The sequence below is a fragment of the Artemia franciscana genome, chromosome 14 (assembly GCF_032884065.1).
Source record: "Artemia franciscana chromosome 14, ASM3288406v1, whole genome shotgun sequence".
Lineage (NCBI taxonomy): Eukaryota > Metazoa > Arthropoda > Branchiopoda > Anostraca > Artemiidae > Artemia > Artemia franciscana.
The window spans coordinates 2,749,869-2,761,578 of record NC_088876.1 but is presented as its reverse complement, the minus strand read 5'-3'; the positions used below and the strand labels follow the sequence as shown (position 1 = coordinate 2,761,578).

The 11,710-nt window shown below is 34.3% G+C and overlaps 1 protein-coding gene across 1 annotated transcript in view; it reads left to right on the top strand.

Moving 5' to 3' along the window:
* The first annotated feature begins 828 nt into the window (after positions 1-828).
* The window catches only part of LOC136035180 (lysosomal acid glucosylceramidase-like), a 51,053-nt gene continuing 40,171 nt past the window's right edge, over positions 829-11,710 (top strand). Inside the window, exons 1-3 of the mRNA XM_065716752.1 lie at positions 829-981; positions 4,031-4,225; positions 8,286-8,412. Of these exons, the coding sequence (XP_065572824.1) occupies positions 912-981; positions 4,031-4,225; positions 8,286-8,412 (392 nt within the window). The 5' untranslated portion in view covers positions 829-911. The remainder of the gene's footprint in view (positions 982-4,030; positions 4,226-8,285; positions 8,413-11,710) is intronic.

Here is an 11,710-nt window from a genome sequence, read left to right as displayed (position 1 = left end):
TAGTCCTTGCACTGAGGGCTGCAGGGGGGTTTGTTATCTTCAAAGGCATAATTACTACACCTTTCTGCCTAAGACATAGCCATGATTCTGTTTTGGAAGTATAGCAGCCATTTCTGGCCGGGCAGCCTACTGCAACATTAAAAGTCTTCTTAAAGTATTATTTGATTACCCCCTCGACGATTTATTTTCCATTATTTGTATCAGTAGTGTAATTCCATTATATTGTGATATATATATTTAAACTAACAGTCTGTATGGACCGTGGTTAATATGTATGGACCGTTGTTAATATGTATGGACCGTAGATTCACAGCAACGTAGAATTTAGAACAAAAACACACCCTTAAATCCAAATTGAATAAAGAAATTAAAGGAAATGGTCGCTATGTACCAAACCCATGCCAACCAACTTGGTGAATATAGAAGAGATATTTGGGTGAGGAGAATGTTGAAGTAATTTCAGTGGGGGAATAATAAAAAAGAAATTTTATTTAATGAATAGAATAGGAAGTGCCCAAAAATTGGAGAAAATTTTGGATTTGGGGAGGGGGAGCGCACCCCCTCCCTGTATACGTCCTGCAATCCACCATCCCAACTTCTTGATTCCCATCAAATGTCTGTCACTAAGTCTAATATCCACCCTTCAAACCATCCCAAATAAATTTTCTCTCAATCCAATTAATAATCCCTTGCTAAACCCCAAAAAATAAATAAAAACATCTTTCCCGTGTCTACACACTGGGCTGAAAAAAAGCACCCACCTTTGACCAAATAAAAGCCACCCACAAAATTCAGTTAGTCTGATACTGGGGTTTGATGTATGGGCAGTCCTTTTTTGACCGTATTTCGTAACAAATCAAAGTCGAGATAACAATCCGTATTTTAGCCATAAACATAGCATTGTTTTAGTTATGCGCTTAGTCATGGCAAAGAATATTCTTAAAGGAATTATCTTTTTTACACTTGTAACTTTTATTAGCGGTAAGTTTTCTTAATGTCTTAAAGCACCAAAAACATTAAAATCGAAACATTTGTCACCCATTGACGGATTTCTGATTTTTTTGTATTTTTGATAAATTTTGATTTTGAATCAATAAAATTTGATTTTGGATAAATATTTTGGATAAATGTATCACAGTTCCTATTATTGACTTATCAATAAAGTGAACATACCACTCGATGTCTTTTTTATGCTCTTTATGAATATAATAATCGCTTCTATCGCAAATTCAAACTTAAGCACTTAAGTTTACAACTTAGCCTAAACTACCCTTATCATAAATAACTTTGGCACTGAGAAAATGTAGTATGATTTTGTCGAAAACAACCGATAGTTTATACTTTAATTGAAGACTCGTCATTTTTAAGAGCTCAAAAAGTGCTCAAATTTGAATATGCAATAGAAGCGGTTATTATATTCGTAAAGAGCATAAAAAAGGCATCGAGTGGTATGTTCACTCTATTGGTAAGTCAATAATGTGAACTGGATTTCTGGTCTGTTTTGGATAAATGTATCACAATTCCTATTATTGACTTATCAATACAGTGAACATACCACTCGATTTCTTTTTTATGCTCTTTATGAATATAATAATCGCTTCTATCGCAAATTCAAACTTAAGCACTTAAGTTTGCACTTAAGTTTACAACTTAGCCTAAACTACCCTTATTATAAATAACTTTGGCACTGAGAAAATGTAGTATGATTTTGTCGAAAACAACCGATAACTCATACTTTAATTGAAGATTCGTCATTTTTAAGAGCTCAAAAAGTGCTTAAATTCGAATATGCAATAGAAGCGATTATTATATTCGTAAAGAGCATAAAAAAGGCATCGAGTGGTATGTTCACTTTATTGGTAAGTCAATAATGTGAACTGTGATTTATTTAACCTATTTTGTACCTGAAAACCAAAACGTTTCTGTTGCATTTTCTTGGGGAATGGGGGGGAGGGCATTATCACATTTTCGTCAATGTTGCCTGTGTAATCGTAAAAATGAATTAACAATTGACCATAATTATAAATACTTATTATGAATAGTTATCAAATTTGATGACGCTTTTCGTCTGGAATTTGCAGGGACATGCCCATACCATACCAATCTCTATATTGGTCATAAGCTTGGGGCTCTAAAAGAGGAAAAATTCAGGTTGGTTGGCTTTCGTGGTCTTGGAAAATAGTTAAACAATGAGAACATAACGTCCAGAAATGGATACAGAGTTTAGGTGTTTAACCTCCCCCTGGATACACCTCCCAGAAAACACTTCCAACAGAGAATACCCCCTTAGAAAATACCTCCTGGGAAGTAGCCCTTGTAAAATTCTCCGCCTTCCCCGCTGAAAATACCCCCTGTGGAAAAATAAATCCCCGCTGAAAAGAAATTATTCCCAAATATTTTCTCCCCACTTAAAATTTCCCCAAACAATTCCCTCTCCCTGCAGAAAACTCCCTAACGACAAGTGTCGGTATGTTTCACAGTAACAAATACTACCTCTACATAACTTAAAAAGGCACTTAATCTACTCTCATAGGTTTTCTGAAAATATTTCTTGTCTACGCTGTTGTTATTAAAGTAAAACGTAACATTAAACTCCAAAATGAGCAGACTTTATTCACTATAGCAGGGGTACTACCCCTTTCCCATACACATTTCCGCCTCATGGTCACATAAACTTCGGAGGGTGCTCATTAGATCAGAAATTGAGAGGTCTAGCCCTTTTAACAAATCGAAAATAAATGAAGAACTGTCGAAGGAAGTGGTGTATTTTCCTGGGGGGAGGTATTTTCCAAGTTTTTTTGCAGAGGGTATTTTCCGGGGGAAGGATAAATGCTGGCCACCGGAAACAGAACCGATATTATACTGGGAAGGCATTTTCAAACTATGATAATCTTACCCTCCAAAACATTCTACAGTTATATAAAACTAACTAAAGCCTTGTGCCTCTCATTTTTTGTATATTATACCTCTCATTTTGTATAATACCTCTCATTATTTTCATAGAATGAGTGATTGTAAAAACTATGAGGGGTGTGTTTCGATTGGAAATTGCAAGCTCTGGTGTTCTTTTTAAAATGCTATATATGATTAGATGGGAATCATCCCCTCCTTCGTTTTAACCCCATAAAACCCCCTGATATAGATTGAATTGTTTCCTAGGATTTTGTTCACTTTTTACTATAGGAGAGGCATTCTTTTTCTCATGAGTATGATTGCCAAAAAACTTTAAGGGATCGTTCCCTGAGTCTGAAAAATCACGTGGTCATGCTCATTAATTAGCAAGTTGTTTCAAATCTGGCGATTAATGCATATGGCTTGTTTTTTGAATATATTAACATGCTTGACAGCCTTTTTTTTATTATTTATTTTCAGTAAAGTACTAAAGACAATTATTACAAGAATCCATTCATGTGCCGTCATTGTAAAGGTAGTGCATATCACTTATATAAATAAGTTAAACATACTGTATTAAATTAATTACCAAGCAGGATCATATTTTATTGACACGTGTTAAACACTAATGCTTCGAATATTTTTTTGAAATGGAAGTCTTTATTCTTGATTCTTATTCTTCAATTTAAAAATGACGATATTTAGTAGAAATGCACTGCTGGGATGCGGAGGTTTGTACAGAATTTACGTTTGAGGGGTGGGATAGGGGATAGGCGCCAGTACAATGTTGGCTCCCTCGTAGATGTTTTTTGCCGATTCAACCATGTAATTCGTACAAGTTTCAACCTTCTGATGAGGAGTGTATACTTTGGTCCCTCCTGATTCCGTCCGATTTGAGTTCCATCAGTTTTGGAAGGGATTATCGATAAGTTTGCCCAAATAGAGATATAAGAAGCAGAGATGGGACCGTGGACAAAGATTCAATCTTTTTCTGGGGCTGGGGGTCATATTATACCAGCTACATTTTTTGCCCTATTTCTAGAAATATTTCCGTTTTTGGTATATATTCCATAAATTGGTGGGTAGTGGTAAATTTTGTCCCAACATGATTTCCACTAAAGTGTTATTTCGTTTCTAGGAACTGCTAGTTGTGTTCACCGTCACTTCGGGTACTCGTCGTTTGTATGCGTTTGCAATTCAACATACTGTGATACTGTTGAGGATGTCACGCTGCCAATAGCTGGAACTGCTGTTTTAGTCTCTTCAAGTAGGGAAAGAGAGAGACTAGTCCACCGAACTTTGGAGTTTGTCGAAATGTCTAACAGCATTGCAGGTTAATTTTCTTCATTTTGTTTTTTAGGGTTTATTTTAATTATCTTTCTTCTCTGCTTACATGCCTTTCTTCCTGCATTTGTGTCTAAATCTCTTTCTCTCTCTCTCTCTCTCTCTCTCTCTCTCTCTCTCTCTCTCTCTCTCTCTCTCTCTCTCTCTCTCTCTCTATGTCTCTCTCTCTCTCTTTCCCTCTCTCTGTGTCTCTCTGTCTCTTTCCCTCTCCCTCTCTCTCTCTGTGCGAATTGCAAAAATGAGAATAGCAACAGCTAACGAAAATGGCATGGAACAAATGAGAGTGATAATAACATTGATTTGTAAACTGAATTCTGAACAGCGATCTATGGTTGGAAACTGGAAGAGAAGTGCATGTTATCTGTAACGTATTGAGAAATGAAATGAGATGATGTATGAATCTAAACTGCTAAAGCAAAAGACGTGGAAAAAACTTTCTTGGGTAAATATCAACAAAAGTAGACAATTAAATCTACGGTTGGAAAACCAGGAACAGCGATAACTGGTCGCAAAACCAATCTAAATAAATCAGGACTTCAAGAAAAGATTCGTATTTTTCACAGGGTGGCTGAGGACCGTGAAATTGCCGGGCTCCCGGTACTATACCTATTCTATATATATATATATATATATATTGTACTGTTTGTACTATTAATCTGTATCATTATATCTTAAACAACTGTTCAATATTAATTAGTTCTTTTCAGTAACAATTTTTTTCAACTGAAAGAAAGGAGCAACATTATAACTTAAGACGAACAGTAATCATTAAATATATGAGGGGGTTGCTTCTCCTCAACACCTCGCTCCTTATGGCAAAGTTTTGTAGTATTAGAAAAATACTCCGTATTGTTCTAATTAAATAAATATAGTGTTTCAGTAGTCAAACAGTTCGTGGTAACGAACTGTAAGTAAGGAGCGACTAGGCTCAATAGTAAACGAAACTGGTATTTTGATACCCATAGATACATAAAAAAAAGTATTTTTATGCTTATTTCAAATATATAAGTTTCATCAAGTTCTTGAGTTTAGTCATTAAGTTTAGTCATCAAGTTAGTCAAATTTAGTAAAGTTTAGTCTTAGTCTTACATATAAAAAGTTACGAGCCTGAGAATATTTCCCTTATTTTCGAAGGAAGGGAGAAACACCCCTAAAAGTCATAGAATCTTAATGAAAATCACATCATAACATTCAGCGTATCAGAGAAAGCCTACTGTAAAGGTTTCAGGATCCTGTCTGCAAAATGTGGAATTTTGTACTTTTTGCGAGAATAAAGATCACGGATGCGTGTTTATTGTTTTTCTTTCTTCTCAGAGGGATTGTATTGACCCAGTAGTCCTAAAGTATCTTGAGATGGCTTATTGAAACGGAAATAAAAAGTTCTAGTGCCTTTTTGAGTAACCAAAAAACCGAAGGGCAAGTAGGCCCCCTCCTACGTTCATTTTTTCTCAAAGTCACTCAATCAAAATTTTGAAATAGCCATTTTGTTCAGCTTTTGTCGAAAAATCTAATAGCTATGTCTTTGAGGATGACTTAATCCTCCAGAGTCCTCGGGAGAAGGGCTAAAACTTGTGAATTCTGCCCATTTGTTTATATGTAGCATTGGTTATTGGAAAGCATGCAGACCTTTTCAGGGGGATTTTCCTGGTGGGAGGGGGTCGTTTAAGAATATTCGAGAGGATCTTTCCGTAGAAGAATTTTCATGGGGGAAGGGAATGTTCTATGAAGTGGGTGCCGGATTTCCCAGCATTACTTAAAAAGCGATTAGAAATTAAAAAAAATTCATTTTTTTTCAACTGGAAGTAAGGAGCAACATGAAAACTTAAATAAAAAATTATTGCGAATATAAGTAGGTTCGCCCCCTCGTCAATACCTCATTTCTTACGCTATTTTTTTAGTACTTTCAAAGAGCTATTTATTGTAATTAAACCCTTTTTAATTTAGGGGTCATTCTTTAAGCATTAAAACTTTAGCGTAAAGAGCGAGGTATTGACGAGGGGACAAAACCCCCTCATATACGTAATAATTTCTGTTGGTGTTAAGTTTTAATGTTGCTCCTTAGTTTCAGTTGAAAAAAACTTGAATTTTATTTATTCATTCTTAAAAGAGTTGGGACAGAATTCAAATCTTGATTGTTTGGAGGATAAGTATGTGGTGTCCTTAAAAGAAATAAGCATGTTTGAAAATGAAAATGAAAATCTTGGGTTGGGTCGGGTTCAATATGATACGGAATTTGTGGATAAAGGAAAGGCAACAAATGAATTTTTTTTTTTTTCAGTGAGGATCCAGTAGATAATGTAAAAAATTGGGTTTGGATCATCTATGAACACTTGAGAAAGTGTTCTACCAACTACCACTACCTCATTACCGTCACGCCAACTACCTCATGTCATTATCAGAGAAAGAACACAGTGTCCTAAAATCGAGATCTGTTTGTTAGATTAGCAGGGGTACCCTTGCCGCGAAAGATGTTGTTTAGGACCAAGATCATCTTATTGACTCCAATTCAACAGGGAAATAAAAATATTAGAATTGTTACCTATTTCTTATCAGGAGCAGAGTCAAAGAATGTTAAGTTATTTGAATGAAAACAGGGATGTTCAAATAGATGCTACAAGAAATCAAATCTTTCTAGGTAGCACCGTTTACAGTCTCATTGATCCAAGAAATGATTTTGTCTCAAATCATAAGAAAACTCTATCGACTGAGACAAATCTTTTGAAATATTGACACACATCGAACTTTCGCAAGCACTTGCGATTAACATTTTTTTAAGAATTGATGCAATTAACATCAGTAAATAATGATGAAAAGGATGATTTTAAAACGTTAAGGCTAACAATCCCACCTAAATCAAAATACATCAGAAGTAGTAGCAGCATTGGTAATTATTCAACTTAAGAGGGTAGGAAAGTGGGAAAAAGCGGTCATTCCACCATTACCACCACCTCTGTTAGTATGCAAAAGGGTAGTGGTGGATGAGTTGGTAGGACACATTTACATGTAAAATGGATAAAGCTCTGAAATATATCCATGCAAATGTTGGTGAGACTTGGAGAATGCAAAACTAACCCCTTCTACCCCCTGTAAATCATGCAATTTGAGCTTTTGACTTTGAATGAATTGTAACGACAAAACAATAAACCCTATAAGTTCATTCTATTTGCAATTAGTATTTATCTTTTCAAAATTGTTGCTGATGCCTTTCGCGTCTCACCTGGGTGGAGATTGATGAGTGATTGACTACCACGCATCCTTTTTAAACCTTTCCTATTCTTCAGAGATTTTCATTTTTCACCAACAGCTCATGCTGAAGATATAAGATTTTCCTTAAGACTTTTCTTGAAATTTTTGCCCGAGCCCCAGGCCTGTAGTATTGAGGCAGAAAAATTTGTTGCAGCAGATACAACATATTCCTCGGCAATGGGTAGTGTAGAATGAAATAGTGTAGAACGAAATGTATATATATATGTATATATATATATATATATATATATATATATATATATATATATATATATATATATATATATATATATTTATATTTATAATGAAAAAAAATATCACCAATGCAACAGCACAAACACAATAAAAAAAAAAAGAAAAGAAAATAAACAAGGAGAAAAGGAAGACTGTTTTCTACATTAGTAATTAATATAGATCAGTACTTGAATGAGGCCTTAACCCTCCTCATCCATACAATCGCATAGGTCAAACAGCATAGCCATACACAATCAACCATAAAGAATAATCCATCGACAAGCAGTCTTGTCGTAAGTAAGTATAAGTCGTCATTTACCAAATATGAAAAAAAAGAGAAAAAGACAAATAAATCAGAGGCAACAACCCAAAACAAGGGCTCATCAGGAGAATACACACTTGCCTAGATTGTATGGATGAGTAGGGTTAAGGCCTCATTCAAGTACAGATCCATATATATATATATATATATATATATATATATATATATATATATATATATATATATATATATATATATATATATATATATGATGAGATTCAGTATTAATTTCACTTTTTAATTCTAGATGTGGTTGTTAGCATCAATCGAAGTATCAAATATCAACCAATCATAGGATTTGGGGGAGCTTTCACTGATGCAGCAACCCTGAATATCGCAACCCTTTCCGATGGAGCGCAGGAAAATTTGTTGAGGTTAGTGAAACAGTACAAGAAAACCCTCAAACTTGTTTGTAACACTTTCTTTCCCATTTTCGATGATCTATTATATATCATTGTTGAAGCAGTAGCTGGAACCTAGTAAAGAGCGAACCACAGCCCATAGTAACCAAAAATTAAAATCGTGTTTTTAAAAAACCTGCCTAGTGAGAAAAATTCTAATCTAACAGTGAATCAGGAATGGTAAATATTGTATGGCTTAATCTTAAACCCCTTAAAAATCTTAAAAACCTCTAATCTGAAGATATTAGAAAAGAAGCTATTAGAATTACTTCAATGAGAACATCAAATAATTAGGGATCACTGATTCCTTCTCGCAATTTTTCATGGCAATTTTTTTCTCATTGAAGTAACTCTAATAGCTTTTTACCCTACGTCGATCAGTAGTGATAATTATATTTATTATTGTTGGTGATGGTTTATTTGTTTTTAATTTAGTGTTTCTTCTTTTTATTTTGTGCTGAGGACGCCTAGTTTAGATACGGGCGAAATATCTGCGTTATTTTAGTCTTTCATACCTTTTCTCTCTACTGGCCGCAGTCTCGTTTTGAAGTTTTTTGTGGAGTTTTCCCTCTCTGTTGTTAGAGGCGTGGTTCTGTTAGTAAAGCGATGGACTTAAAATAAGCGTATCGTATGTTCGATTCCTGTTTGTTTTTTCCAGTCACGGTTTTGTTCCTTCTGTATGTTTATTTTTCAGATAATTTTACTGCTTTTTAAATGTGATGCACTCATTTTTAAAAATATGTCCCGGGAAGATATTTTGTCAAGCATTTTGATTCAAAAGTCAATAGAGGTCATCCAGTACCTGGTTTGCAACTACATTCTTAGGTAGATCACCAATTCCATACCTCAACGAATGCCATATTTTTGTCAAAATCCTGTGGGGGGGGGGTCAAAGTTGGAGCTAATATTAATAAATCAAGTGAAAACGATAGAGAAACTAAAAAACGAGCCATAACTAATAAAAAAAGGTAAAGCTTCATTAAAGAAAACTGACTTGTTTCAGTGGATGCTTGAATTATGCAGGCTTTTCTTGATTTTTACAACATTTTTGGAGAAATTAAATATCATCTGGGGGGCTGGGGTCTGGAGGAAAATTGAGGTCTTGGAGGGGTAGTTGTCCCCCCTTCCCCATAGCAAACTACGACCCTGACCCCAAACACTTGCTACCTAGTAGTTAGAGAAGCGTAGACCTGTGGTTCTGGAACCACTCAAAGTTGTATAGTAAAATAAGGAATATTTGTTGTTATACTTACCTATTCAAATTATATACTTGACAATTCCACCGTAGTATTCTCTCCCTACGTAACATTGGGCATCCAAAGATGCCCAATCTTACAATTGAAAACAATTGGAGAAAATACAAATAAAAACAGTTCTGTATGAGAATTCAGGTAATTTTCCCCAAAATTTAATACCATATATCGTACCTACACAAGAGATGATTTTTTTGAAATTTCGATTCATCACTAAGTAATGAGTGGTTTTTCTATTTACAGATAGGTCAAATAACTCCGAAAGCCCAAAGGTAAATTCTGTTGAGCTAGCAAAGTTTTCCACAATAATGTCGATATTTGAAACTGTTCGCTTAGTTAACCTATTGTGTTAAGGCTACTCGTCAAGAGCTACTTTCTTAAGTTCTGCTAAATTTAATTATTTTAAACAAAGAATTAAAGATCTATTTCTTCTTTAAAAAATTACACAAAGAAACGACACTAAGTTTAGATTTCTTTTACTCTAAAATTTTTTTGTCCTGCAATTCTTGTACGGCTTCTTCATTCAGCTCCTTAATAAAGGTTGAGGTGTCTTATCTCCCCTAGATTGGAGGTGATTAGAAAGTATAAAAAAAACAATCAGTTTTCAACTGAAACTAAGAACAATATTACAACATAAAAAACAGAAATTATGCTATATAAATAAAAAAATATGACAGCGTTGTTTCTATATTAAACTGTAATAAAAAACGAGCAAAGATTAATTTTTAAAAAATCAAATCTTTTCTGATGGAAGTAAAGAGCGAAGTTCAAACAAAGAACGATCAAAACTTATTACTCCATGGTCCATATCAATAAAATCCATGTAATCCATATAATCCTAACAAATATCAATAAAACTGGTGAAAATAAATCAACTGGTAATATTTCCCTATGTCTGCAGGATTACAGAAACCTAGCGCTTTACTGAAAACACAAAACAATATTTGAGTTTTGGTACGGAAAAATTAAGCCATTTAAAGATACTGTTAACAGTAGTGCCGGGGGCCTTTGAGATCCGAAAAGACAGGTATCCCTTCGAATCTCGGTGCTGACACTTTTTAAGCTACTAGACATTTGGTAGAGTTTCTTCAAGGCGGAGTTGTTATTGATTATTGATCTATTATATACGCATCGTTGTTACGTAATTGTTAATTGTTTACCTATGCAAATGTATTGAGGATGACGTAATTTTACGTTTCAACGGCACTTTTAAACTTTTAATAGAGCTGACGCAAGATTTGGTCCCCTTACATCAGTATTGGAAAATTAGATTTTTGATCTTTGCATGCATTTTAGTAATTGATGCTTTTACTCCGTTGGAAGTTGAGGGTGATAGCAGTAGTGAAACAGAACCAAGAGTACCCAATGTTGCAATAGAAATAACAAGGGGTTTTTGGCTAACCATGAATGGGATAAGATGTTTGCAAGATGTGGAATATCATTGAGCAAATTCAAACTGGAAGAAAAGTTATATTTTGTAGCAAAAGTGATTATAATCCCTATAGAGAGACTGAAAGATGGATTAAATGCACCAATGAAATATATTGAAGACAATGATTTGATTCAGTATTTAAAAAGGAGTGAGGTTGTTACTATTCCACTTTGAAAATGTTTCGAAATCGAAATTTGTTTTCATCTTAGATATTTTACTGGTGACGAGAAGGTAGAAACAATCTTCATTCTTTGACTTTGTTAGTCCATAGTGAGCAGTGAGAATGTCAGGATTAAAAATGAATAGATTTGAGGAACAAAAATCATACTCTTGATTTTAAAAAGAATTTGAATGTAAATGCTCATTTTCAAGTGTTATCTGCACAAGAGAAAAAAAACTTTTTCTGAAAGAATGCTTGACAATGTAATGAAGACGAATTTCTATCTTTTTACCATTGTATGAGACACGTCGCGGGCCAAGTGCATGTGGTCAATTTATTGACATACTAATCGAAACAAAACAAAATAATATTGTCGATTTGCTATTGAGCACTATCTAGGAATCCATTTAAGACTAACAATTTTTA